The sequence below is a fragment of the Hemitrygon akajei genome, chromosome 12 (assembly GCF_048418815.1).
Source record: "Hemitrygon akajei chromosome 12, sHemAka1.3, whole genome shotgun sequence".
Taxonomy (NCBI): Eukaryota; Metazoa; Chordata; class Chondrichthyes; order Myliobatiformes; family Dasyatidae; genus Hemitrygon; species Hemitrygon akajei.
Window position 1 is genome coordinate 68605717 of NC_133135.1, and position 24050 is coordinate 68629766.

At 38.7% G+C, this 24050-nt stretch overlaps 1 protein-coding gene across 1 annotated transcript in view; it reads right to left on the reverse strand.

Annotated features, from left to right (window-relative positions):
• Window positions 1–24050, reverse strand: part of cdc14ab (cell division cycle 14Ab) — a 113441-nt gene that overhangs the window by 22432 nt on the left and 66959 nt on the right. The window contains exons 11-12 of the mRNA XM_073063391.1: window positions 9087–9249; window positions 1056–1171 (exon numbers count right to left, since the gene is read on the reverse strand). Coding sequence (XP_072919492.1) covers window positions 1056–1171; window positions 9087–9249 — 279 coding nt within the window. The remainder of the gene's footprint in view (window positions 1–1055; window positions 1172–9086; window positions 9250–24050) is intronic.

Consider the following 24050-nt stretch of genomic DNA (forward strand, 5'->3'; position numbering starts at 1 on the left):
AATCTCAGGGTTGTTTATGGTGACATACATGTACTTTAGATAATAAAATTTACTTTGAACTTTAATCTGGACAATTCACTGGTTACTTTATAAAATAAAAACATGGAACTAAGCAACAGTAGTTCTACCTAGTTAAACAAAATTAGAGGAGAACTAAACTGAACTATGTTTAGGCTGAAAAGGAAGTTTGTGAACATAAACAAAAAAGGAGGTAGTTAGAAATCACTTCAGCAGTTGCTCAGAGCAGAGGCTAGGGAAACAGGGAAGAATATAAAATGGACCAAAGGAATCACTCAGAAATTTGACATGATTCTTGGAAGGACAATCAAAACAGCAGCATTTTAAATAGAGATGTGAAAAGTGGTACAAGACAAGAGTTCCAGAGAAGTAGGAGCCTAATCCACTGTGCAAGTTAGAGTTGAACACTACTATGCCCTGTATATTTAAAGGAATACAGACATTAAGATTTAGAAAAAAAAATATTAGAAGGAAACCCAAAATGGCTCAGTCTATTTTGCTTAAATGCTGAGATGGGAGCTAATAACCAAAAAATTAGGTATCTGAAAGAGTAACTGTTGCAAAACAGTAGATGCATTTGAGAAGATAGATGAGCAGGAGAAAATGGAGGAATATAAGAGTATGTTGACAAGGTAGAATGAAAAAAAAAGACAGAAAACTCATATGGAATTATAAACATTGACAGACTAGATTTGGACAATTAAGTGCTATACAAAACATAATACTGAAACATTCATGTATACATTCAAGTGTTATTTGTTCTTTTAGATCACATTTTGTTAGGGAGTTAATTCTATATTCTATTAATCTGCATTTCATATGCAGGAATACAGATCACAATTTTTTTTCCCCCAGAGTTGTCAAAACAGTAAGTTTTGGTGTTAAATTTAATGAGCTCTGTAGGTGAAGCAGAAATTCAATAATGAGATACTGACTAAATGTATTCAAATTCACACCTAAAATTTCCATAACATTTATACCCACTTAAGAATTTTACTGGCACCCACTGCTTCATTTATTATTTATTAAGGCATTACCTTAATGTTCCAGTAGTTGCTGATCGTGGTTGTCTCCTACATTTTAAGGCACGAAGTTTATCTCCCTGAGTCATACAATTTATTGTTGCAGGGTTTCCATCTTCAGGATAATTGTTCTTTCAAAGGAAAGCAAAACAGATTTAGATCATGAGTTATCTCAGAAACTAACTTTTTAAACTTAAAGGAAAGCTGCAGCATTGTTTTTGAGACAGTGGCCATAATGATGGGTAAGAGTAGTATTTGCACTGGAATATCCCTTTCAACAGTGCAGCACTATGGCACTTCGGTGTACAATCGTCCCTCGGTATCTGCAAGGTATTGGTTCCAGGACCCCCTGCAGATAGCAAAATCCGCGGATGCTTAAGTCCCTTATATAAAATGGCGTAGCATTTGCATATAACCTGTGCACGTCCTCCTGTATACTTTAAATCATCTCTAGATTACTTATAATACCTAATACAATGTAAATGCTATGTAAATAGTTGTTATACTGTACTGTTTAGGGAATGATGACAAGAAAAAAAGTCTGTACATGTTCAGTACAGACACAACCATCGTAGTTCTGGGAACGTTAATGCTGCCTCGGCATCAGCCGATGCCGATTCTCCTGTGATCTTTAAGCTCTTGAGGCTGTAGCGCTTTACGTAACTAACCAGCCATCCCTTACTTGCCTTAAACTCCTTCGTCTCGCTCACAACACAAGTAGCAAATGAACAAGGTGAATAATGCTCAAACAACGAGTGCTGGAGAGAGACTGAGGATCTGTGAAATAGCAGGAGGCTACAACAGGGTATGCCTACACTTCACTTTATTTGCATGGATTCAGCTACTGCTTGACGCGTGGCAAATTCAAGTTTTGCTTTTTGGAACTTTCTGGAATTTTTCCCCCCGAATATTTTCGATCCGCGGTTGGTTGATTCTGTGGATGCAGAACCCACGGGTACGGAGGGCCAACTGTATGTACTGTATATTGCTGATGCATTGCAATATTGTTCAGAAATAAACCAGGATTCTAGAATGTATATGGTCCAGTAATACAAAATATACAAAGGACTGAACTATGGAGTGGAAATAAAAGACTGAAATATTTGTGGCAGGAAAAGAAAACTTTTAACACTGATATTCCTTTCAATCAGATCACGGCTTTTGTAACTAGTTATTCAGCTACCTTTACTTCATATCCTTCGGTGTAGTTATCTCACAGGAGTGTGACACTGTTAGTCTAGAAAATTACCCACTACCACACAGTTCTGGAGAAAGAATATCACCCATTTCCATAGGCAACATGAGTGAATCTGCAGATGCTGGAAATAAATAAAAACACAAAATGCTGGCAGAACTCAGCAGCCCAGACAGCTGAGTTTCAGCCCGAAACGTCGTCACTACCTCCTCCCATAGATGCTGTCTAGCCTGCTGAGGTCTGTCAGCATTTTGTGTTTTCACCCATTTCCATTATGTTTTGTGTGAACAAGTGTATCATGAATTCTGTCCAAAATTATAATAACTAGGTTAAAACTGTGCTGGGCTCTCACATAAAAGCATCTAATCCCACTGTACTGAAAACTGAATTATTTTAAGAACATACTTTGCTCACCTTCGACATTCCAAACTCAAGACAATTAAAACCTAGTTTATTCAATATACCTTCAAAATTTTAAAGATAACCTTTATATATTTACTTGATTGCATTCTTTATATGGCTCAACTTGCCCTTATTATACAAAACTGTTTCTCCACTTAATCTCAAAATAACTTTTCTTTCCTCCTGTAATTTAATTTCTTGCCTGCATCTTAGCCACATTGTATATCTGGTTACACTAAGTTTCCTGCCAGCAAAGATACTAAAATTCCATATTTTGTCATGATCTGAAGAAATCTGCACATTTTACCAATGACAAAAACCAATGAGCTTTCGTTAATAGAAAGACAGTTCCTGTGACCTAAGCTCAATACTGTCTCCTACTACAGCTTGCATGGAATTTGCACTCTCTCAGTGATCATGTGGGTTTCCTCTGGGTGTTCAATTTCCACCCACTCAGAATTCAAAACTATGCAGAATGGTAGGTTAATTGGCCATTGTACATTGCACCTCATTTGAAGGCGAGTGTTAGCATATGGGGGAATTGATAAAAATATGCAAATGAGGGATGCTTGATGGTTGGCCCAGTGTTGGTGTGCTGACGCCTCTATTTCCATATGGTATGACTATGATTCTACATTAGCATTCTTCTGAACACTGTCACACAATATGTAGTCAGCCCAAATTCTTCTGCACAAATCTTAACCTGAATTATCTTGTTTTCCTCACTGGTCTTTGTTATATTCACTCCAGTACTTAGTTTACAAGTCCCTTTTACACAATCTATGCAACAATCCCTATGGTCCTGCCATCCTCCATATCCTACTGTCCAGACTTCCCCAACCTTTTAAAAAAAAATCTCCTTCCTAAAATACCTTTAATGACTTAGCTTACAGAACACTCTGTAAGAAGAACTTCCTATGCAGCTCAATATTAAATGACCAGCCCATTATCTTGTTATAATGCCCCTTGCCTGTGTACTGCTACTAGTGAAAACTTCTTAGCATCCAGTGAATCATTCTACATTAGGATCATTGATGTTTCAATAAGATTACTCCCTCATTCCTCTCAACTCCAAAATGCCAATGGTCTAATTATTTACATAGATCAAGGAAACAAAATAAGAGCTTTACTATGCATTGCAAGGCTAGAAAATAAGAAACATAAACAGTAGAAGTACAAAATTAACAACAGCTCTTGAGCCCAATACAACCACAGCTGATTCTACCTTAAAGACTTAATATTTTTTGATATCCAAGCTGAACCTGACACATAATCTGGTGTTATTGGATGGTCAGGTTCATATTAACTATTTTTGGTCTGAACTAATGCTGATTTATCTTATAGAACCATTTACCCTGTACCATTTTGTCTTTTAAAATTAACGTAAACCACTTCAGATGCAAACATGAAAAGCATTATTTGTGCTTTAAACAATGTAATTTATCATGCGCCGCAGCTGCAGTGCTACAATCTGTACTTATATTTTACTCAAATTTGCGTTTTCAAAATATAAAAACAAGGGTGCCAACAGATACTACTCAAATGATGGAATTACCTTCTTTAATATATATTTAAAAAATTTGCATTCTGTCCATCCCCTGTAAGCTTAGCTCTTTCTAATTCACAATCAATATTGATGACCTATTAATAGCAAAAATTGAGATCTACTTGAACAAATGAAGTACTTTTAACAGCTCTTCATACAATGCTCAAAACTCACTCTTATTTTTTTTAAACTTGTAAAGTCTGTATCTGAAGGAAAAGGAGAGGAAAATCCAAGTTTTATAAAAGAATAATCCATGCAAATACAATGGTAACACTCTCTCATATTGAAGTTATTAAAGTGTAAATGATTAAGGAAAAAAAAAGTACCAGGAATTATTTAAATGTATAATCAAGAAATGGCTTTACTTGGGAAACAAGTAACAACATAAAAATTAGATATACACACAAGCAAATTAATTTGTTAGCTGTCTGAGTTTATTAAATACTATTCACACTGTCAGCAAGGATAAGCTGAAACCATAACATCTTACTCACTATGGCTGGTCAGAACCATTGTGTAATGTTGGAAAGACAAGAAAAAAAATTTACTGGCTGCTGAATGTAAACATACACACACTGTATACCTCACAAAGAAAAACACATTCTCGAAAAGTTGTATTCTAATATATGTTTGAGATGCGAGTTCAACCATAGCATCATTTTCCTATCTGCTTCACCTTAAAAAAACGGTTGCATTATGATTACTGACTTTAGTACAACCAAATCATAACTGGTGCAAGAGAAAGACAAAACTAAAATTCTATTCTGCAATAGGCCAAGGAAGCTTATGTAATTACAAAGTGCTTACTAAACAAAAATGTGCCAAGGTGCACTACAATATCAATATTAAATAATATTGTTCATCAAGCTGCAGAAGATACTAGTGTACTTAACTTAAATACCTAGAGGAAAGAAAGATAGAGATGTACAAAATTTGGAAATTCTAGAATAAGCAGAGAATTCCAGAATTAACCATGGAATTAACTGATAGTTGAAATATGCTCTATGTACTTTTGAGTGAGTTTGTGGAATGATAAAAGCTAACAAGGAGAAAACTGAAAAAAATCAAGTCTGGAGATAATAAACATACATGAATGATGTTTAGAGCAAATAAGCAGAGGTCATGTGGATTCAGTTAATGAGTTAATGTTTGAGGTGGAAATGCCATATCAGAATAAAGTTCAATTTACTACATATACAATCTGAAGGGAACCAAATTCCACAATTTATTTAATTTTTGATAAGTGTACCATATGAAAGTTGCATGTAAAATTCTGCATGCTATTCTGCAAAATGCAATGCTAATGCTTATGTGAAGTATTAGTGTACCCACATCAACCTCGTTTAAGTTGCATTTCTTCCAGATAGCTAAGAAAAAAAAACTAACCTCTGGGGAGGGGAGTCTTCAGATTTCCATTTAAAAAATGTGAACTGGTTTCTGAATTCACTTCTAAGCACTTAACATACCTTTTAGTCTTTTCACCAGAATTACCAAAGTAGTTTTTCCAATAGAGAAATCTAACATTATTAAATCTACTTCATATTTCCAGTTCTATTACAAACTTTAACATTATACATATAAATTATAAAATATATAAACAGACATAGGATAATATTTCAAAGAATTGTCCCAGGAATTGTGCTTGACCCAAAAATAGTTGCTCAATTTTCTCCTTTTAAATAATTTTTCCAATTGAAAGAACTGAAAATGGAAAGTTCCACAATTTAAAATTTCTACAGAAAAAGTTCTTAAAATTTTAAATTATTAATATAAATTGTTAACAACTAAGATCGTGACACTAATTCTTATGGTACAACACTTTTGAACTGTACTGCTAAGGTGATCTCTTCTCAAATCAGCTTTAGCCAGCTACATTTCCACAACTATGTAAATTAATGTGCAAGTTATTTTCCATGTATATTGAGGAAAAAGTGAAATAAGGAGGTCTGGCATTTAAAAAAGATAAATTTTACTTCTCTTCCAACATGAGCTGATTAAGTAATTTGAAGTCTAACCACTAATTTAGGTTGTATAACAATTCTCGTAGAAATAGCAATATGAAAACAACCAAATAATTTTCTTTACACAAGTGGCATTAGCTAGGATATTAGAGATAATTCCCCTGCTCTTCTTCAAAAAAAAAATCTCTAGGGTTCTTTTCAGTCTATGAAGAGAACAGACGAGACCTAAATATTAATGTCTCACTGGACATCTCATACAAGAATGAATTTAAGTGCAGACCTACATTATAGTGCTCATATTCTTGAAATGGAACTTAGATACAAATTCAACCAGGTGAATTACAGCCAATACTAATACATACATAAACTAGTCGATATATAGTTGCCACAATCAAACTGATGGTCTCCCTGCTCAGGGTCACCAGATTGGATGATACACACTACATCTAATTAAAATTAAATGGAACACTGCTGCTGAAATACACCCTGTTAACTCAAGAATCATTCATCTATGCATTGTTATGAATGTACCACAGCTCTGAGGGGCCGAAGGGTGCAGGACCAGCCCCCTCCTTCCGGAGAATCGCAAGATCGCTATTAATTCGGGTCTTGGACGCAGGAAATGAGAGACAATGCAACGGATTTGACCATTGTTCTTAGAGACACCTGTGTGAATTGCAACTCTATAGTACGTGCCAGCTATCAGGGACATGGACACCCTCGGGCAATGTGGGGTGGGGATTGTATCACCCTACTTTGACTGACATTTACAAATCTGCCAGTCATGATAAAAAGGAGACTGCAGGAGGCAGTACCCCAGCGACGCACCAGAAGGAGAGACCATCGCTCATCACTCCCGTGAGGACGGGAAGCTGTTCGGGAGCCATGTGTGATTCGGTTCCCCTAGCTTGGGGAACGAGTGGCTGATAACCCCGAAAAAGACTTCGAAATGACAATGGGGAACCCACGTTCCCGATTCAACGAGTTGAGTCCAAAAGGCTGGCAAGTTTATTTTCTCTCTCCAACACGTGAGACCCCAGCGGTTCCTGAAAGGCTAAAAGCCTGTATGAACTTCCGAGACTTTGATATTTCCATCGGACAATAGTTTTACCCCTAGACAAATGATAGAGTTACTTCTTATTGTTGATTATTACTATACCCGCGCTTTAGATTGAGTATTGACGACGTATATTATCTGAATGTATTAACCTTACTTTTGTGCCCCTTTATAAATAAAAACGTTTAAAAATAGTACCATCAGATTTCAGCAGACCTCTCTATCTTTGCTGGTAAGTGACCCAGTTACGGGGTTCGTAACAGCATAAACATTTCTAAGGCATGCCTGGGAGTAGAAGCAAGTGTAGTTGCTATTACTAAGGAGAGATGCTTGGGAAGCTGAAAGGTCTGAAGGTGAACAAGTCACAAGGGCCAGATGGACTACAAGAGATTGTGGTGGCATTAGTAAAGATCTTTCAAGAATCACTAGATTCTGGAATGGTTCTGGAGGACTGGAAAATTGCAAATATCACTCCACTCCAAGAATGAAGGGAGGCAAAAGAAAGTAAGTTATAGGCCAGTTAGCCTGACTTCAGTGGTTAGGAAGATGCTAGAGTCCATTATTAAGGATGAGGTTGCAGGGGATCTGGAGGCACATGATAAAACAGGCCAAAGTTAGCATGGTTTCCTTAAGGGGAAACCTTGCCTGACAAATCAGTTAGAATTCTTCTGAGGAAATAACAGGCAGGACAGACAAAGAAGAGTGAGTAGATATTGCTTACTTGGATTTTCAGAAGGCCTTTGACAAGATGCCACATTATGGGGCTGCTTAACAAGAGCTCATGTTACTACAGGAAAGATACTAGCTTGAACAGAGGATTAGCTGACTGATAGGAGGCAAAGAGTGGAAATAAAGAGGACCTATTCTGTTTGGCTGCCGATGACAAATGGTGTTCTGCAGAGGAAGATATTGTGACTGCCTCTTTCCATGTTATATGTCAACAATTTAATTGATGGAATTCATGGCTTTGTGGTCAAGTTTGCAGACAGTACAAAGATAGGTGGAGGGTTAAGCAGTGTTGAGGAAGCAGTGAGTCTTCAGGAGGTCTTACATACATTGGAAGAATGGGCAAAGAAGCGGCAAATGGATTCTAGGTTAGAAAAGTGTATGGTCATGACCTTGATAGAAGGAATAAAGGTGTACACTATTTTCTAAATGGGAAAAAAATACAAAAATAAAAGGTACATAGGAACTGAAGTCCTTCTGCAGGTTAACTTGCAAGCTGAGTTGACAGTAAGGAAGGCAAATATAATGTTAGCAGTCATTTTGAGAAGACTAGAATACAAGAACAAAGATGTGATGCTGTGGCTTAATAAGGCACTGGCCAGACCGGACAGAGTATTATAAGCAGTTTTGGGCCTGTTGTCTAAGAAAAAATGTGCTAACATTAGAAAAAATCCAGAGGAGGTTCATGTGAATGATTCTAAGAATGAATGGGTTAACATATGAAGAGTATTTGATGGCTCTGGGCTTGGACTCACCAGAGTTTAGAAGAATGGGGGAATGGGGGAGGGGGGGGGGAATGAATGTTTCCTATAGAGGGTAAGTCTATGACCAGAGGGCACAGTCTCAGAATAGAGGGATGTCCATTTCAAACAGAGATAAGCAGAAATTCCTTTAGCCAGGGGGAGGTTAATTTGTGGAATTCATTGCCACAATTGGTCAGGGTTGCCAAGTCACTGAGTAGATTTAAAGTGGAGGTTGATAGGTTCTTGATTAGTCAGGGTGTCAAAGGTTACAGGTATAAGGCAGGAGAATGAGGTTGAGGGGAATAATAAACCAGCTGTGATAGAATAGTGGAGCAGATCCAATGGACCAATTGGCCTAATTCTGCTCCCATGTCTTATAGTCTAAATGAAAATACAGACTCTGGAAACTTCCTTACCTCTGAACTCTTGTCTGTAGAATGCATCTTCATGTTTCCACCAAGATAGAGATTATCAATGCCGGAAATGATCTGGTTTAATCCAGTGCATTCTTTATCCATAGCTCGCCGTTTCTTCACAGACCTGTAAATATCACCTTCAAGCCACATGTGACCTTGTTTCCTACAGACAAATCACAGAGTCGAAATAGTTTCTCATTACTTTTCAAACCTTTATACTCAAAATAAGCTGGAAAGGAAAAAAACTTACTGATAGAATTTAAGTGCCACTGAGCAAAAGTACTGTGGTGGAACTAAAATGAGCACAAACCCACCCCAATTCTCATATGCAATGATTCTCTGTAGATTTTGTCAGTCAGAAGTTTAGAAGCTAAAAGTTTCATACCTACATGGTATATATGTGCACTTTAACAAAAGGAACTTCAACGTTATTTCACATACATTGTAAATTTGTCCCTAAAGAATTTTTGAACTGTACCTTTCAAAAAAGGTATTTTTGTAATAAGCAGAAATGAATGTCAGAAGACCATCAAAAACTTGTGGAATTTGCAGTTTCCTAAACACATACCAATTCATTACTGATCTGTACCATCAGAAACAAGGTTCAAAAATCATGTTGACTGTTGCTAGAAGTCAGAATAACAATGTATTTCAATGACACTCTGGCTTCCATTCAAAGCAAAATAGTTAATTACAGAACCATATGCAATGTCAAATAAGTAAAAATTAAGAATATTATTCTAAAAGTCACAGCAAATGATTTGGAATAGATTTGTAAACACAGCTCTTAGTATTCCAGTATCAGACACTAAAATCAGTATTAAAATTGTTTGCTTAAGCCAAAAGAATTCAGGTCAAGTTTTAGTATACTTAGATCAGTATATACTTGGAATTGCCAGAATAGTTTTTACCTGGTTCCTTTATACAGAATGGAAGCAAGTCAACTGACAAGAAATAATGCTCTAATTTGCAATACCATTCAAAAGGCATCCAGTGCAGTATCTTTTTTTCAGCTTTAATATCTCTGGCCTACGTTGTGAAATTTGTTGTTTTGTGGCAGCAATACAAAATAAAAAAATACTATAAATTGCAATGTCTAGATAAACATTAAATAAGTAATCCAAAAAAAGAGGAAAAAAGTGAAGTAGTGTTCATGGATTCATTGCCCATTCAGAAATGTGATGGCAGAGGGGAAGAAATGGCTCCCGAAACATTGACTGTGTCTCTTCAGGCTCCAGAACCTACTCCTTGATTGTAGCAATGTGAAGGGAGCATGTCCTGAGATGATGGATGCCACCTTTGTCTTTTGAAGGCCTCTTCAATGCTGGGGAGGTTGGAGGCTATGATGGAACTCGCTGAGTTTACAAGTTTCTGCAGCTTTTTCTGGGTTGTGCAGTTGCCCTCTTATACCAGACAGTGATGCAACCAGTTAAAATGCTCTCAAAAGTACATCTGTAGAAATTTATGTGCATCGTTGGTGATATACCAAGTCTCCTCAAATTCCCAATGAAAAATAGGCATTGTCATGCCTTCTTTGTAATTGTATCTTATGTTGGGCCCAGGCTAGATCTTCGGAGATGTTGACACCCAGGAACTTGAAACTGCTCATCCTTTCCACTGCCGATCCTTCGATGAGGACTGGTGTGTGTCCTCTTAACCTCCCCTTCCTAAATTCCACAATCAATTCCTTGGTCTTACTGATGTTGAATGCAAGAATGTTGTTGTAATACCACTCAACTAGATGATCTATCTCGCTCCTGTACACCTCCTTGTCACCATCTGAAATTCAGTCAATAGCTGTGTCCTCGGCAAATTTAGTTAGCATTTGAACTTCCCTAGCCACACTGTCGTGAAAGTAGAGAGAGTAGTGTACACGTCCTTAAAGATGAGATGTCAGTGAAGAGCAGATGTTAATTGTGGTCCACACAGACTGGTCTCCCGATGAGGAAATCAAGAATCCAATTGTAGAGGGAGGTACAGAGGCCAGGTTTTGGAGCTTCTTGATTAGAACTGAGGACACTATAATGTTGAATGCTGAGCTGTAATCAATAAACAGCAGCATGATGTAGACAGTACTAATGGACAGCTATCATTCTTGCCCTTGGCCATTAGTCTCTATAATGAGTTAAGCTATAGCTGGGGAAAATGATGCCCCCCTCATTAGCCAGTTTGAGGTAACGTATTTTTCATTCTTTATTTCTCTTCTAATATTTGTATATCTTTGCACTTGTAATGCTACTGTGAATAAAGTATTATCTATCCACAGCGAGGTGGAGAACCAGTGAGATTTCATCCACCTTGGACTTATTGTAGTGATAGAGTAATTGCAGCTGATCTAGATCCTTGCTTAGCAGGAGTTGATTCCTGCCATCACCAACCTCTTAAAGTACTTCATCAGAGTACATGTGAGCGCTACGGGGCAATAATCATTGAGGCAGCTCACCCTGCTCTTCTTGGGCACTGATATGATTGTCGCCCTTTTGAAGCAGGTGGGAACTTCCAACTGCAGCAGTGAGAGATTGAAAGTGTCTTTGAACACTCCCACCAGTTGATTGGCACAAGTTTTTAGAAGAGTCCTACCACATACACCATCAGGGTCTGACGTGTTGCAAGGGTTCTTCCTCATGAAAACTGCTCTGCCATCAGCCTCTGAGACAAATCAGAGTCACCAGGTGCCACAGGCATTCACACGTTGGTAGTTTTATTCTCCCATCAAAAGTGTGCATAAAAGGCGTTGAGTTCATCTGAGAGTGAAGCATCATAATCATTCATGTTGTTAGGTTTCATTTAGTAGAAAGTAATGGCCTGCAAACCCTGCCAGAGCTGATGTGCATCCAATACCGTCTCTAATCTCAATTAGAATTGTTTTTTTTTTGCTCTTAAAATAGTCTTCCATAGGTTGTACCCGGATTTCTTGTAGTTCTGGATCATTGTTCATGAATGCCATAGATCTAGGCTGCAGTAGATTACAAATCTCCTGGTACATTGATGCCTTTTGGTTTGTCTATGTCCAGTATATTCTCAAAGGTACTCACACATTCATCTACACAGGTGTTGATGAAATTGGTGACAACTGTGGTGTATTCATTCAGAATTAAAGATGAACCCTTGAATATTGTCCCCTTCACAGACTCAAAACAATCCTGTATGCACTCCTCGCCTCCCTTGACCATAACTTCTTGGTAAGCATGGTGTAGAAGTACAGCCAGGTGACTGGACTTTCCAAAGTGTGGGTGTGAGATAGCATAGTCTGTCTTCTTGATGGCAGCATAACAGTGGTTAAGTGTGTGATATGTTGGTGGTAGTTGTTTAGAGATTTCAAGCCTGCCTGGTTGAAATCCCCTACAATGATATCACAAGACAAAGGAGCAGAAGTAGGCCATTCAGCCCATCGAGTCTGCTCCGCCACTCCACCATGAGCTAAACTATTCTCCCATCTAGTTCCAATTTCCAGCTTTCTCCCCATATCTCTTTGATACCCTGACTAATTAGATATCTATCAATCTCCTCCTTAAGCACCCTCAATGATTGGGCCTCCACAGCTGTATGTGGCAACGAATTCCATAAATCCACGACCCTCTGGCTAAAAAAAATTTCTCCTCATCTCTGTTTTAAATGGGTACCCTCAAATTCTAAGACTGTGACCTCTTGTCCTGGACTCACCCACCAAGGGAAATAGCCTTTCCACATCTACTCTGTCCAACCCTTTCAATATTTGAAATGTTTCTATGAGATCCCCTCTCATTCTTCCAAACTCTAAAGAAGACAATCCAAGAGCTGACAAACGCTCCTCATATGTTAGTCTCTGCATTCCAGGAATCATCCTAGTGAATCTTCTCTGAACTCTCTCCAATATCAGCACATCCTTTCTAAGATAGGGGGCCCAAAACTGCACACAGTATTCCAAATGGGGTCTCACCAGTGCCCCATAGAGCCTCATCAACACCTCCTTACTCTTACACTATTCCTCTTGAAATGAATGCCAACATAGCATTTGCTTTCCTTACCGCCAATCCAACCTGGTGGTTAACCTTTAGGGTATCCTGCACTAGGACCCCCAAGTCCTTTTGCACTTCCAATTTTTGAATTTTCTCCCCATCCAAATAATAATCTGCCTGATTATTTCTTCTTCCAAAATGTACAACCGTACATTTCTCAACATTGTATCTCATCTGCCATTTCTTTGCCCACTCTCCTAAACTGACCAAGTCTCTTTGCAACCTTTCCGTTTCCTCAACACTTCCTGCTCCTCCACCTATCTTGGTGTCATCCGCAAACTTAGCCACAAAGCCATAGTCTAAATCATCAATATACAGTGTAAAAAGAAGTGGTCCCAACTCCGACCCCTGCGGAATACCACTAGTAACCGGCAACCAACCAGAATAGGATCCCTGTATTCCCACTCTTTCCTTTCGGCCTATCAGCCAATGCTCCACCCATTCCAATATCCTTCCTGTAATTCCATGGGCCCTCATCTCATTAAGCAGCCTCTTATGTGGCACCTTATCAAAGGCCTTTGAAAATCCAATATACAACATCCACAGCCTGGAAGGCATCAGCTGGATATGGAAGGCATCAGGGTGTGATGCTTTGTGCCTGCTGATTACGGAAATATTTTGTATTTTAGATTGTATTTCCTAGTGAAATACACCATTCCCAAATGGACCTTATCCAGATTTTCACATCTTGCTTGTACACTGAACAAAGAATCAGTGTTAAGCCCAAATGGGGATTAATCAATATTTCTAAATAATATTTCAAACAAGTTTAAAATTATAATTTCTGGTGTGAAACATAGCTGAGATGTGTGTATGCACATTGAGGGAAAATGATAATTGGTAGTTGTTGAAGGTTTCAGTATGAATTAAATGCAGTCAGACTATCTCAAAATCCAGTTTGTTAATATGGCCCCTTATACATCTAGCTTTAGCATGACATGCAGCAACGTAATCAACATACTGAAAATGGAAATTACACTTGACAGGACAATTGAGAAACCAATTTATACTCATTTTGAATCAGCAAGAGGCCTGACAGCTAAATATTGTTATAACCACAAACCAGCATCATTCTTTACTCAAAATATAATGGAATAATTTCTAGTGTTCACTCAAAAATCCCCAAATAGCTTGCCTGCTTAAAAAATAGATTCCACAAAACACTGAGATGTGTTCTTAAATCATAAGTAAGTTTTTTGGTGGTTAATCCCTATGGTTACTAATAGTCAACTTACATGTAATGGATAGGGATACTGACTTGCAGTAGATTCAAATGATCATGTTTCCCCTCACTACCCACCACCAAACAAGAACTCAGTAAGATTCCAAACAATACTCTAATCTGATCTCAGTAAGTCACCATGAACCAGGAGACAAACAAAATTAGTGAAGTTACTCAATACAATCACCAAGATATCATACCTTATTCTAAAATACTATACTGAGATAATTTTAAAGGTTTCAATTACCAAACAATTGAGGCTCTCATCACTATATTCCTTTAGCACCTTTGTTAAGAACATATGATCAGCCAATAAGCCTTTTAAATAGGAGTTACCAACTTTCACACTAACCCTTATGCAAATAATATTCTTTCAATCGCAATCCACAAAAATTACAGCTTACAACGAAAAAATACATTATGTTGAATCCTTTCTGTTGTAACACATGACTATAAAAAAAAAGTTAGGTGACCCTGAGAGAGAATAAACAGCAGGGCTACGTAGTAAAATAGAAATGTAAAAATGTACATAATTTTTTTTTAACTGCTGGGAGCTTGCATGGATCAGACAGGAAGAAAAGTTTCCTTCCGCACTATGCTTGAAAATCATGAAATAAAGTAGCAACACATATCAATGATGAGAAACTAATGATGTCCCCTAACAAGAGATTGGATTTTCTTCAGAATGCAACTCATATTTTGCACAAGAATGGAAGACTGAAAGACTAAAGGTATAATATCAGTAAGCAACAGATACTGGTTCCCAAGTAATTTTGCAAAATTGTTTGAGCTTTGTTGCAGCTAAGGCAAGACCCATATTTCACACATTTCTGAGCAGGTTGAGTGGAACCTGCATAGAAAGGACTCCACAGTGTAATAGGCTCATTTCAAAAAGCAATATCCACAAGTCTGCCCACCTTTCTATTAAAATCCATTAACAAGGTGCAATGGAATCTTGTAATATTGTACTAATTATAAACTCAAATTCTATACAGGCTCATCATTTGTAAGCAATAATCAATATCAACTAATACATACCAATGTGAAAATGAGCTTCATGAAATTTTGACCCTACTAGTATTCATTCAGGACATCAACAGCATTACAGCAGAATTAATATTTTAAAGCTTGATTTACTATTCAATCTTTATTTTTAATGCTTTAATTAAACACTTTGCAGCATGTAGGAGACTTGGATGATTACATAATGTGCCTGTGGAAACTGCAGTCAGCAGGCTTGCAGTAAGCCTCAAACTTCAGAATGCTGTGCTCTTCTTAATCTGGAACTGCATTTCTCAGATCCCTGTTGCATTTTTTCCACAATGGTGGTTATCTGCCAAACTGATAGAGTCTGTTGAAAGAGAACTTGGAAATAAGTTACTTTTCAACCTTTTATGTATTGAATGGATTTTCATTGGTTTCAACATGTGATATTTCTCTTTTTAAATAGGTTAGTTGAATGATTTTAGTTTTATTTTATTTTCAGCTCTACTCTAATTATAATGGCATCACCCTTTAAATGCTTTAATTTTATCTGTAAAGAGGTTTTATTTTGCTTTCAATCACTGGTCTAAAGTACGAGAAAACAGCTTACAGGATACCTATTTCACATAATAACACATGCCAAAAGATGGTAAAACAGCAAGACTTTTTATGCAATATAATATTATCTATTTAACCTTACTCTTAATTGCATCTATGTGGAGCACTTTTATTTCTGGTAACTCAAGACACTCTGGTAGGTTAACTCTTTATACCATTTAATTATATTACTAAAATTTTCTGAAGTAATTCCATGCCAAATAAAAATGTTTTAAAAAAAGGTACAAGAATCAAATCAAAATTTCACATTTAGCACATTTGAAATTAATCAAAAAGATAAAGACAACATGGCAGAGGTATAGAATTAGATCATAGATCAATTATGATTTCACCAAATGGCTCAATTTCCACTATACCTCTGTTCCTTTCCTTCAAAAAGCTTTTATATACAGGTGGTTATCTTCGTTATTACCTTGTTCTCTCTTATTTCTTCAACTATTTTCTCACTCCTCCCTTGCACCCCCACACCCACATACACATTTGCTTTCTTTAGTGTCCATACTCATACTTATTTTTAGATAAAACAAAGGTCAGATGCACAAGAAATATTGTTGAGGAAAAGGGGAGAACAGATTTATGACCATGAAGGAAATAAGCAATTGGCTTGTTTTGCTTGTGTCAGAGCTAGGCCAACATTTACATATTTTTTTGAGACTTAAAAAATAATTGGTAGTACCAATCTAGTTAAATGTTTAAAGCCCCATCAACTCAAAAGGACTAACTGTAAAGTATACAGACATCGATCAATGATGGCTATCACATAAAACTATAATAATTTCTCAGCTGACAAGTTACGATTTATATTTCCATCCTTCAACTCATGGCAAAGTTCCCACCCATTTGCAACACATCTAGCATCATTCCCTTTTAATTTCAGTTCTGTTATAAAGCAGACTATACAAAAGACATACATGGGGCTTTGTCGGTTGTACAATAACTGCAGCAATAATTTGTACTGAAAGGATGTTGGACTGGTTTCAAAATCTGAACACCTTTAGCTGCAGTGCAGAAGGAGGCACATTATGAAGACAAAATGAAAAGAAGTATGAGACTTCACAAGTGGGTAGGGAGGCACGTTAAACAAATATCAAAGCCTGAATGCACTGGACAAATAAGAGTTGAAAGCTGCAGTCAATTCACATTGTAAGAAAACCCTTTAAGATGGTCTTCTCCACTGTAGTATTGTGGCAATCTTTTGGTCCATAATGTCAGACGAGGAAGCTCGTTAACTCAACAACTGTTTTATCGTGATAAACACAAAGCAGACTGGACACCATGACCCAGAGAGTGAACCCAACCAGTCTCACACAGACAGGGGAGGTGACCATCACACACCCCAGTTACAGTTAGGGTGACCACAAATACACAAGCGAAGAACTATATAACCCAACCTAAAATGTAACAATAAATGAACTGGAGCTTCCCACCATAATCCCACAAAAGCAGTTTAGCACAAAAACAATAAACAGTGCTGATCATTAGAAATGCAGGGGCAAGCTCTCAACCACACTCCCCCCCCACCCCAAAGTGCCACAGTATCATACGATCATAAGATATACAACTAGAATAAGGCCATTTGACCCATCACATCTGATCCATTTCTCTCCTCAGCTCAAGAATCTATCAACCTCTGTCTTAAGTATACATAAGACTTGGCTTCCACAATTGTCTGTGGCAAAGAATTCCACAGATTCACCACCCTCTGGCTAAAGAAATTCCTCCTCGTCTCCGTTCTTAAAGGACGCCCTTCTATTCTGAGGTTGTGTCCTCTGGTCTTAGACTCTCTGACCATAGGAAACATCCTCGCCACATCCACTCTATCAAGGCCTCTCACCATTCGGTAGGTGTCAATGAGGTCACCCCTCATTCTTCTGAATTCTAGTGAATACAGGCCCAGATTCATCACTCTTCATATGACAAGCCATTCAATCCTGGAATCATTTTCGTGAATCTCCTTTGAACCTTCTCCAGTTTCAGCAGGTCCTTTCTAAGAGAAGAGGCCCAAAACTGCTCACAGTACTCCAAGTGAGGCCTCACCAATGCTTTATAAAGTCTCAATATTACATCTTTACTTTCATATCTTAATCCTCTTGAAATTAATGCTAACATCGCATTTGCCTTCCTCACCATACTCAACCTGCAAATTAACCTGTCAGGAGTCCTGCATAAGGACTCCCAGTCCCTTTGTACCTCTATTTTCTAAATGGCTAGAAGATACAAAAAAAAACTGTCAACCCTTTCATTTTTTCTACCAAAGTGCATGACCACACACTTCACAACACTATATTCCATCTGCCTTTTCTTCGCCCATTCTCCTAATGTAAGCCCTTACCCTCTCTACTTATTCAAAACTACTGGTCCTTCCACCTATCTTCACATCTTCTGTAAACTTTGCAACAAAGCTATTAATTCCATCATCCAAATCACTGACATTCAACTTTTTCTTATTGATTTTTTATTTGAGTTTCTTCTACAATGTGACAAAACAAAAAAAAAAACAATAAAAAGAGGTTTACATTCAACTTAAGAATCAATCCCAACACAGACCCCAGTGTAACACCACTAGTCACCGGCAGCCAGCCAGAATATGCTCCCATGTTATAATGAGAGCCTTTTTGCTCAATTAATCACATCAAGTGGAAAGGAATCCTTGCCTTTGTGTCGCAATCTTTAAATAGTAATTTAGAATAGTATTCCCAAGTGCCAAGGGGTGAAAAGGTAAATGGCATTTTTACTCATCATGAAGGGTACATGATAGACCAGCATCAAAACTGTTACCTCACAGCTCCAGAAACTGGATTCAATCTTAACCTCAGACCCTTCACAGTCTGATGTCTCTATATCTTCTCTAGCAATACTTAAGGTTTCAGCCAGGAATCACCTCCTAATGATAACCCAGTAGGTTAACTGACTGCTGCAAGCAATAGTCAAAAAGTATCAAGGCATAATTGATAGGCATGAGAGAGGTCAAACTGCAGAAAAATAGGACAGAAATGAGGAAATGAGCACACCCTTTCTAAAATAAGGAGCACAAAACTACACACAATACTCCAAGTGAGGCCTCACCAGTGCTTTATAAATTCTCAACATTACATCTTTGCTTTCACATTCTAGTCCTCTTGAAACAAATGCTAACATTGCATTTGCCTTCCTCACCACAGACTCAACCAGCAAATTAACCTGTCAGGAATCTTGCACAAGGACTCCCAAGTCCCTTTGTACCTCAGTTTTTTGCCATTTCTCCATTTAGAAAATAATAAACCCTTTCATTTCTTCTACCAAAGTGCATGACCATATACTTACCGACACTGTATTCCATCTGCCACTTGTAGGACTGAGGGGCCTGTATCTGTGCTTTATTGCTCTGCAACTCTAACTACATTTATACGAAGGTCAGGATCACTGAATTAAACTCATTATACCATACAGCTGTAGACAAGATCACTGAGCTTATTTTATGAAATACTGCTGCATCACTTATCTGTGACCTAGTCGTCTTACTAGAGATTCAGAAAAGGTCATGTAAATTTAAATTTCATGATGAAAAAACAGATTCACTAGTTTTAAGATCGAAGCAACAAATGACAACCAAGGTAATTTAGGACTAGGGACTGGTCCTCAAGGCTAGGATTTCCAATATTTCCACTTAGTATTAGGAACCATGATTTATAACAATGCATACGGACAAAATTCACAGTGGATATCAAATATCGGAGGGTTGGTGAAACTGAGACTAAATAGTCAAATAAAAAAAACTGGCCCAAATCTTCTCAGAATCTCCCTGCTTTTCCAACCATACAACCTCCTCTCAGCTGAGTGTCTCCTGTCCCAAGCTCCCTTGTGGAAGCCACTCCAATCAAGGCCCATTGCAGCAGAAACACTTTTAAAAAAAATTGGAAGTGAAATCTTTTTTTTAAAACCAGACATCTCTAGAGACGTGGCTTGTTAGCCCCTGACTAACAGCCACTGGACTCAGTACAGGTAGTCCCCGAGTTACGAACATCTGACTTACAGACAATTCATACTTACGAACCGAGGAAGAATGCCGTCCGCCATTTTAAGTCAGATTGCGACGCCGTTCGTCATTTTAAGTCGTTGCCATTGACATTGTGTTTAACCTTGTAATTAGTTTAAATTTTTCTTAGTAAGATTCACCCTGACCCCGCCCCCTCTGTTCCGGTCGGCTGGTAGCGCAGTGAGATCAGCACGGGGCTGGAGAACGAAGGTTCCCAAGTTCGATTTAGTGACAGATCGCTTCGATTTAGTGACAGATCGCTCCTGTGCCAGGTTGATGTCGATCCAGTGACTCCCGTACCATCTGTGCCAGGTTGATGTCGAGCTCACAACTCGACCTCGTAAAAAAAAAACACTGCCACCTCCAGTTTAAATTCCTACACAGAATATTGTGGATGATCAAATACCCAAACCCATCACAGCCCCCACTTGTCCCATTTAGCCTGTCTCAGTGCAGTGGTCCTTAGGACCCAGCAGACCTCAGAAGCCAGCGCAGGTCAGGACCCGCTGCCCGCAGTGCTTCTGTTCCATTGACGGGAAGCAATCGCGATTGAAAATAAAGTGGAAATAATAAAGCGTTTGGAAAGAGGTGAAACGCCATTGGTCATTGGAAAAGCATTAGGCTACAGTCAGTCAACGATCGGAACAATTTTAAAAGATAAAGGATAAAGTGAGAATAACGGAGCATGTGAAAGGCCCTGCCCCAATGAAAGCTACAATTATTACTAAGCAACGCAGAGGTTTAATTATTGGAATACATATGTTTCTTAAGTGTTTTATATGCATAGAAAGGTAAAATATATATTATATACTAAGACAAACGTTTGACTAACTGACGCTAAATAATACCGGATGTACTTGTTCTGACTTATGTACAAATCCGGTTTAAAGATGGACTCAGGAATGGAATTCGTTCGTAACCCAGGGACTGCCTGTAGTGAGAAAACCACCTTTCTCAAACTCCGTACATCTTGGTCCCATCAAAACTGGGAGATTGGGATGTCTTGACCACCCGAACCCCGATCTGTGCAAATACTGTGTAAGTATTGCCCCCATGCAATTAATGGTTGGCAAGAAATAACAGACTGCACACAGTTATAAAGATATTTACAAATGTCCGCTTTATCAAACAGTTAGTTGGAAAAAGGAAAAAAAATAAAGAGGGCCCATTACAGTTAACCCAGTCCAAATGTGCACACAATTTGGAGCTCATCTTAAAGTTGTCTTTAACTCACACACTGGATCCAGTCTGCATGGAAGTTCACACCACCTTCTGAATGTCACTCAAAATCCACCTCAAGCAAACAGGCTTCCCGACAAGAGTATTGGTCCTTCCTCCTTGAAGCCATTCATCTGTACAAATTACCTTGTGCAACAGGGACAACATCCTCAGCCATCTTTTTCCCTGTCTTAGCCCAGCTCCTGCCAAAAAGACCTCGACCCATCCAGCGTTCTTGTCTTGTCCATACTGCACCAACCACTGCCACTGGGCTATAAGCGTGCAGGAGCAGTGTGTGGTTAAGTGCCTTGCTTAAGGACACACACACTGCCTCGGCTGAGGTTCGAACTAACGACCTTCAGATCACTTTGGTTAAGGTTCTCAAGAACCGTCTCCCAATTCCACCAACCTGATTGACTGATACAACACTCCTAAGTTGAACAACACAGCCCCTCATTTTTAGCTCAAACCCAAACACGCTAAAAGCATAAAAGACTGCTCTTACAGAACTGCTAAAATGAAATACCTGCAGCACAGCAGTAAAAATCTTAACCAGGCTGTTACAAAAGCTATTACACACAATTATTTTGTCAGCCAGATAAGCCATAGTTTTTCAGCCTACTAGCTGCCAGGAGTGTCAAAAAATTAAATCATAATCATTTTAAATATTTTAAAGCTTTAAAACTAAATGAACCAACTCCCAGATGTGAAACTTTAACTTTGTGTCACTTCCCCAAAGACACTACACTTGCTGAGTCTTTCCAGTATTTCCTTTTTCTGTTTGATTAGAACTTTATCTCTCACACCAGACATTTTTTCCATTGTGATAGAATTTATTTTACTTACACTTCTCACAAGTGTAGGTGTGGTGGGAAAGCTGTTGGAAAAGATTCTTAGAGATGGGATCTATGGACATTTAGAGAATCATGGTTTGATCAGGGACAGTCAGCATGGTTTTGTGAAGGGCAGATCGTGTCTAACAAGCCTGACAGAGTTCTTTGAGGAGATGACCAGGCATATAGATGAGGGTAGTGCAGTGGATGTGATCTACATGGAGTTTAGTAAGGCATTTGACAAGGTTCCACAAGGTAGGCTTATTCAGAAAGTCAGAAGGCATGGGATCCAGGGAAGTTTGGCCAGGTGGATTCAGAATTGGGTTGCCTGCAGAAGGCAGAGGGTCGTGGTGGAGGAAGTACATTCAGATTGGAGGGTTGTGACTAGTGGTGTCCCACAAGGATCTGTTCTGGGACCTCTACTTTTTGTGATTTTTATTAACGACCTGGATGTGGGGGTGGAAGGGTGGGTTGGCAAGTTTGCAGACGACACAAAGGTTGGTGGTGTTGTAGATAGTGTAGAGGATTGTCGAAGATTGCAGAGAGACATTGATAGGATGCAAAAATGGGCTGAGAAGTGGCAGATGGAGTTCGAAGTGGCAGATGGAGTTCAACCCAGAGAAGTGTGAGGTGGTACACTTTGAAAGGACAAACTCCAAGGCAGAGTACAAAGTAAATGGCAGGATACTTGGTAGTGTGGAGGAGCAGAGGGATCTGGGGGTACATGTCCACAGATCCCTGAAAGTTGCCTCACAGGTAGATAGGGTAGTTAAGAAAGCTTATGGGGTGTTATCTTTCATAAGTCAAGGGATAGAGTTTAAGAGACCCGATGTAATGATGCAGCTGTATAAAACTCTAGTTAGGCCACACTTGGGAGTACTGTGTCCAGTTCTGGTCACCTCACTATAGGAAGGATGTGGAAGCATTGGAAAGGGTACAGAGGAGATTTACCAGGATGCTACCTGGTTTAGAGAGTATGGATTATGATCAGAGATTAAGGGAGCTAGGGCTTTACTCTTTGGAGAGGAGGAGAATGAGAGGACACATGATAGAGGCGTACAAGATATTAAGAGGAATAGACAGTGGACAGCCAGTGCCTCTTCCCCAGGGCACCACTGCTCAGTACAAGAGGACATGGCTTTAAGGTAAGGGGAGGGAAGTTCAAGGGGGATATTAGAGGAAGGTTTTTCACTCAGAGAGTGGTTGGTGCGTGGAATGCACTGCCCAAGTCAGTGGTGGAGGCAGATACACTAGTGAAATTTAAGAGACTACTAGACAAGTATATGGAGGAATTTAAGGTGGGGGGGTTATATGGGAGGCAGGGTTTGAGGGTAGGCACAACATTGTGGGCCGAAGGGCCTGTAATGTGCTGTGCTATTCTATGTTCTATGTTCTAAATTAGGAAGGTCCATTTTAAGATAAGGGAATATCTGTTATAGGCTGGACATCAAGAGAAACTGAATGACTAACCAGATTTTTAAGTTAAGATTTCCTAGAAAACAAAAATGATCATTTCAGCTATGATAGTTCACTTTCCCCACTGAAAAACACATCCAGCATTTAATCATTTGCATTGGGGGGAAAAGTACTTGGTACCACCAAATTTTAACCCCTGAACACTTACAAAATAAAAAAGCTTCCATATCTATAGTCAGATGCTTCAAATGTTTTCGGGCTGCTGAACAAGTTTGCACAAAAGATGCTGGCATCATACACTGGCTGAACCAATGCTTCTGCTTCTCTGCTTCTCCTCCAGTCTCATGAAGGCACTGTGTTGGGAGCTCCGTTCCAAATCTACAGTATGCTACTAATTTCTACAATTTTCTTAGCATTTTCTGTTCAAGTAGCTGATAGTCACATCAGGTGCGATAGACAGACCCTTCTGAACATCGGAAAGACAGCATTTACCCACTACGTGCCACTTTTCCTACACTGGGAACCCCTGCTTGTGCGATCCATAGGAGACTCATCTCTTACACCACTACTACCTTGGAAGGAGTGCCAGAAGCGAGGGAGAAGGGCCAGCATCCTGATGAGGCTGAGATAGTGTGCTAATCAGCTGTTGCTCCTTAGCAA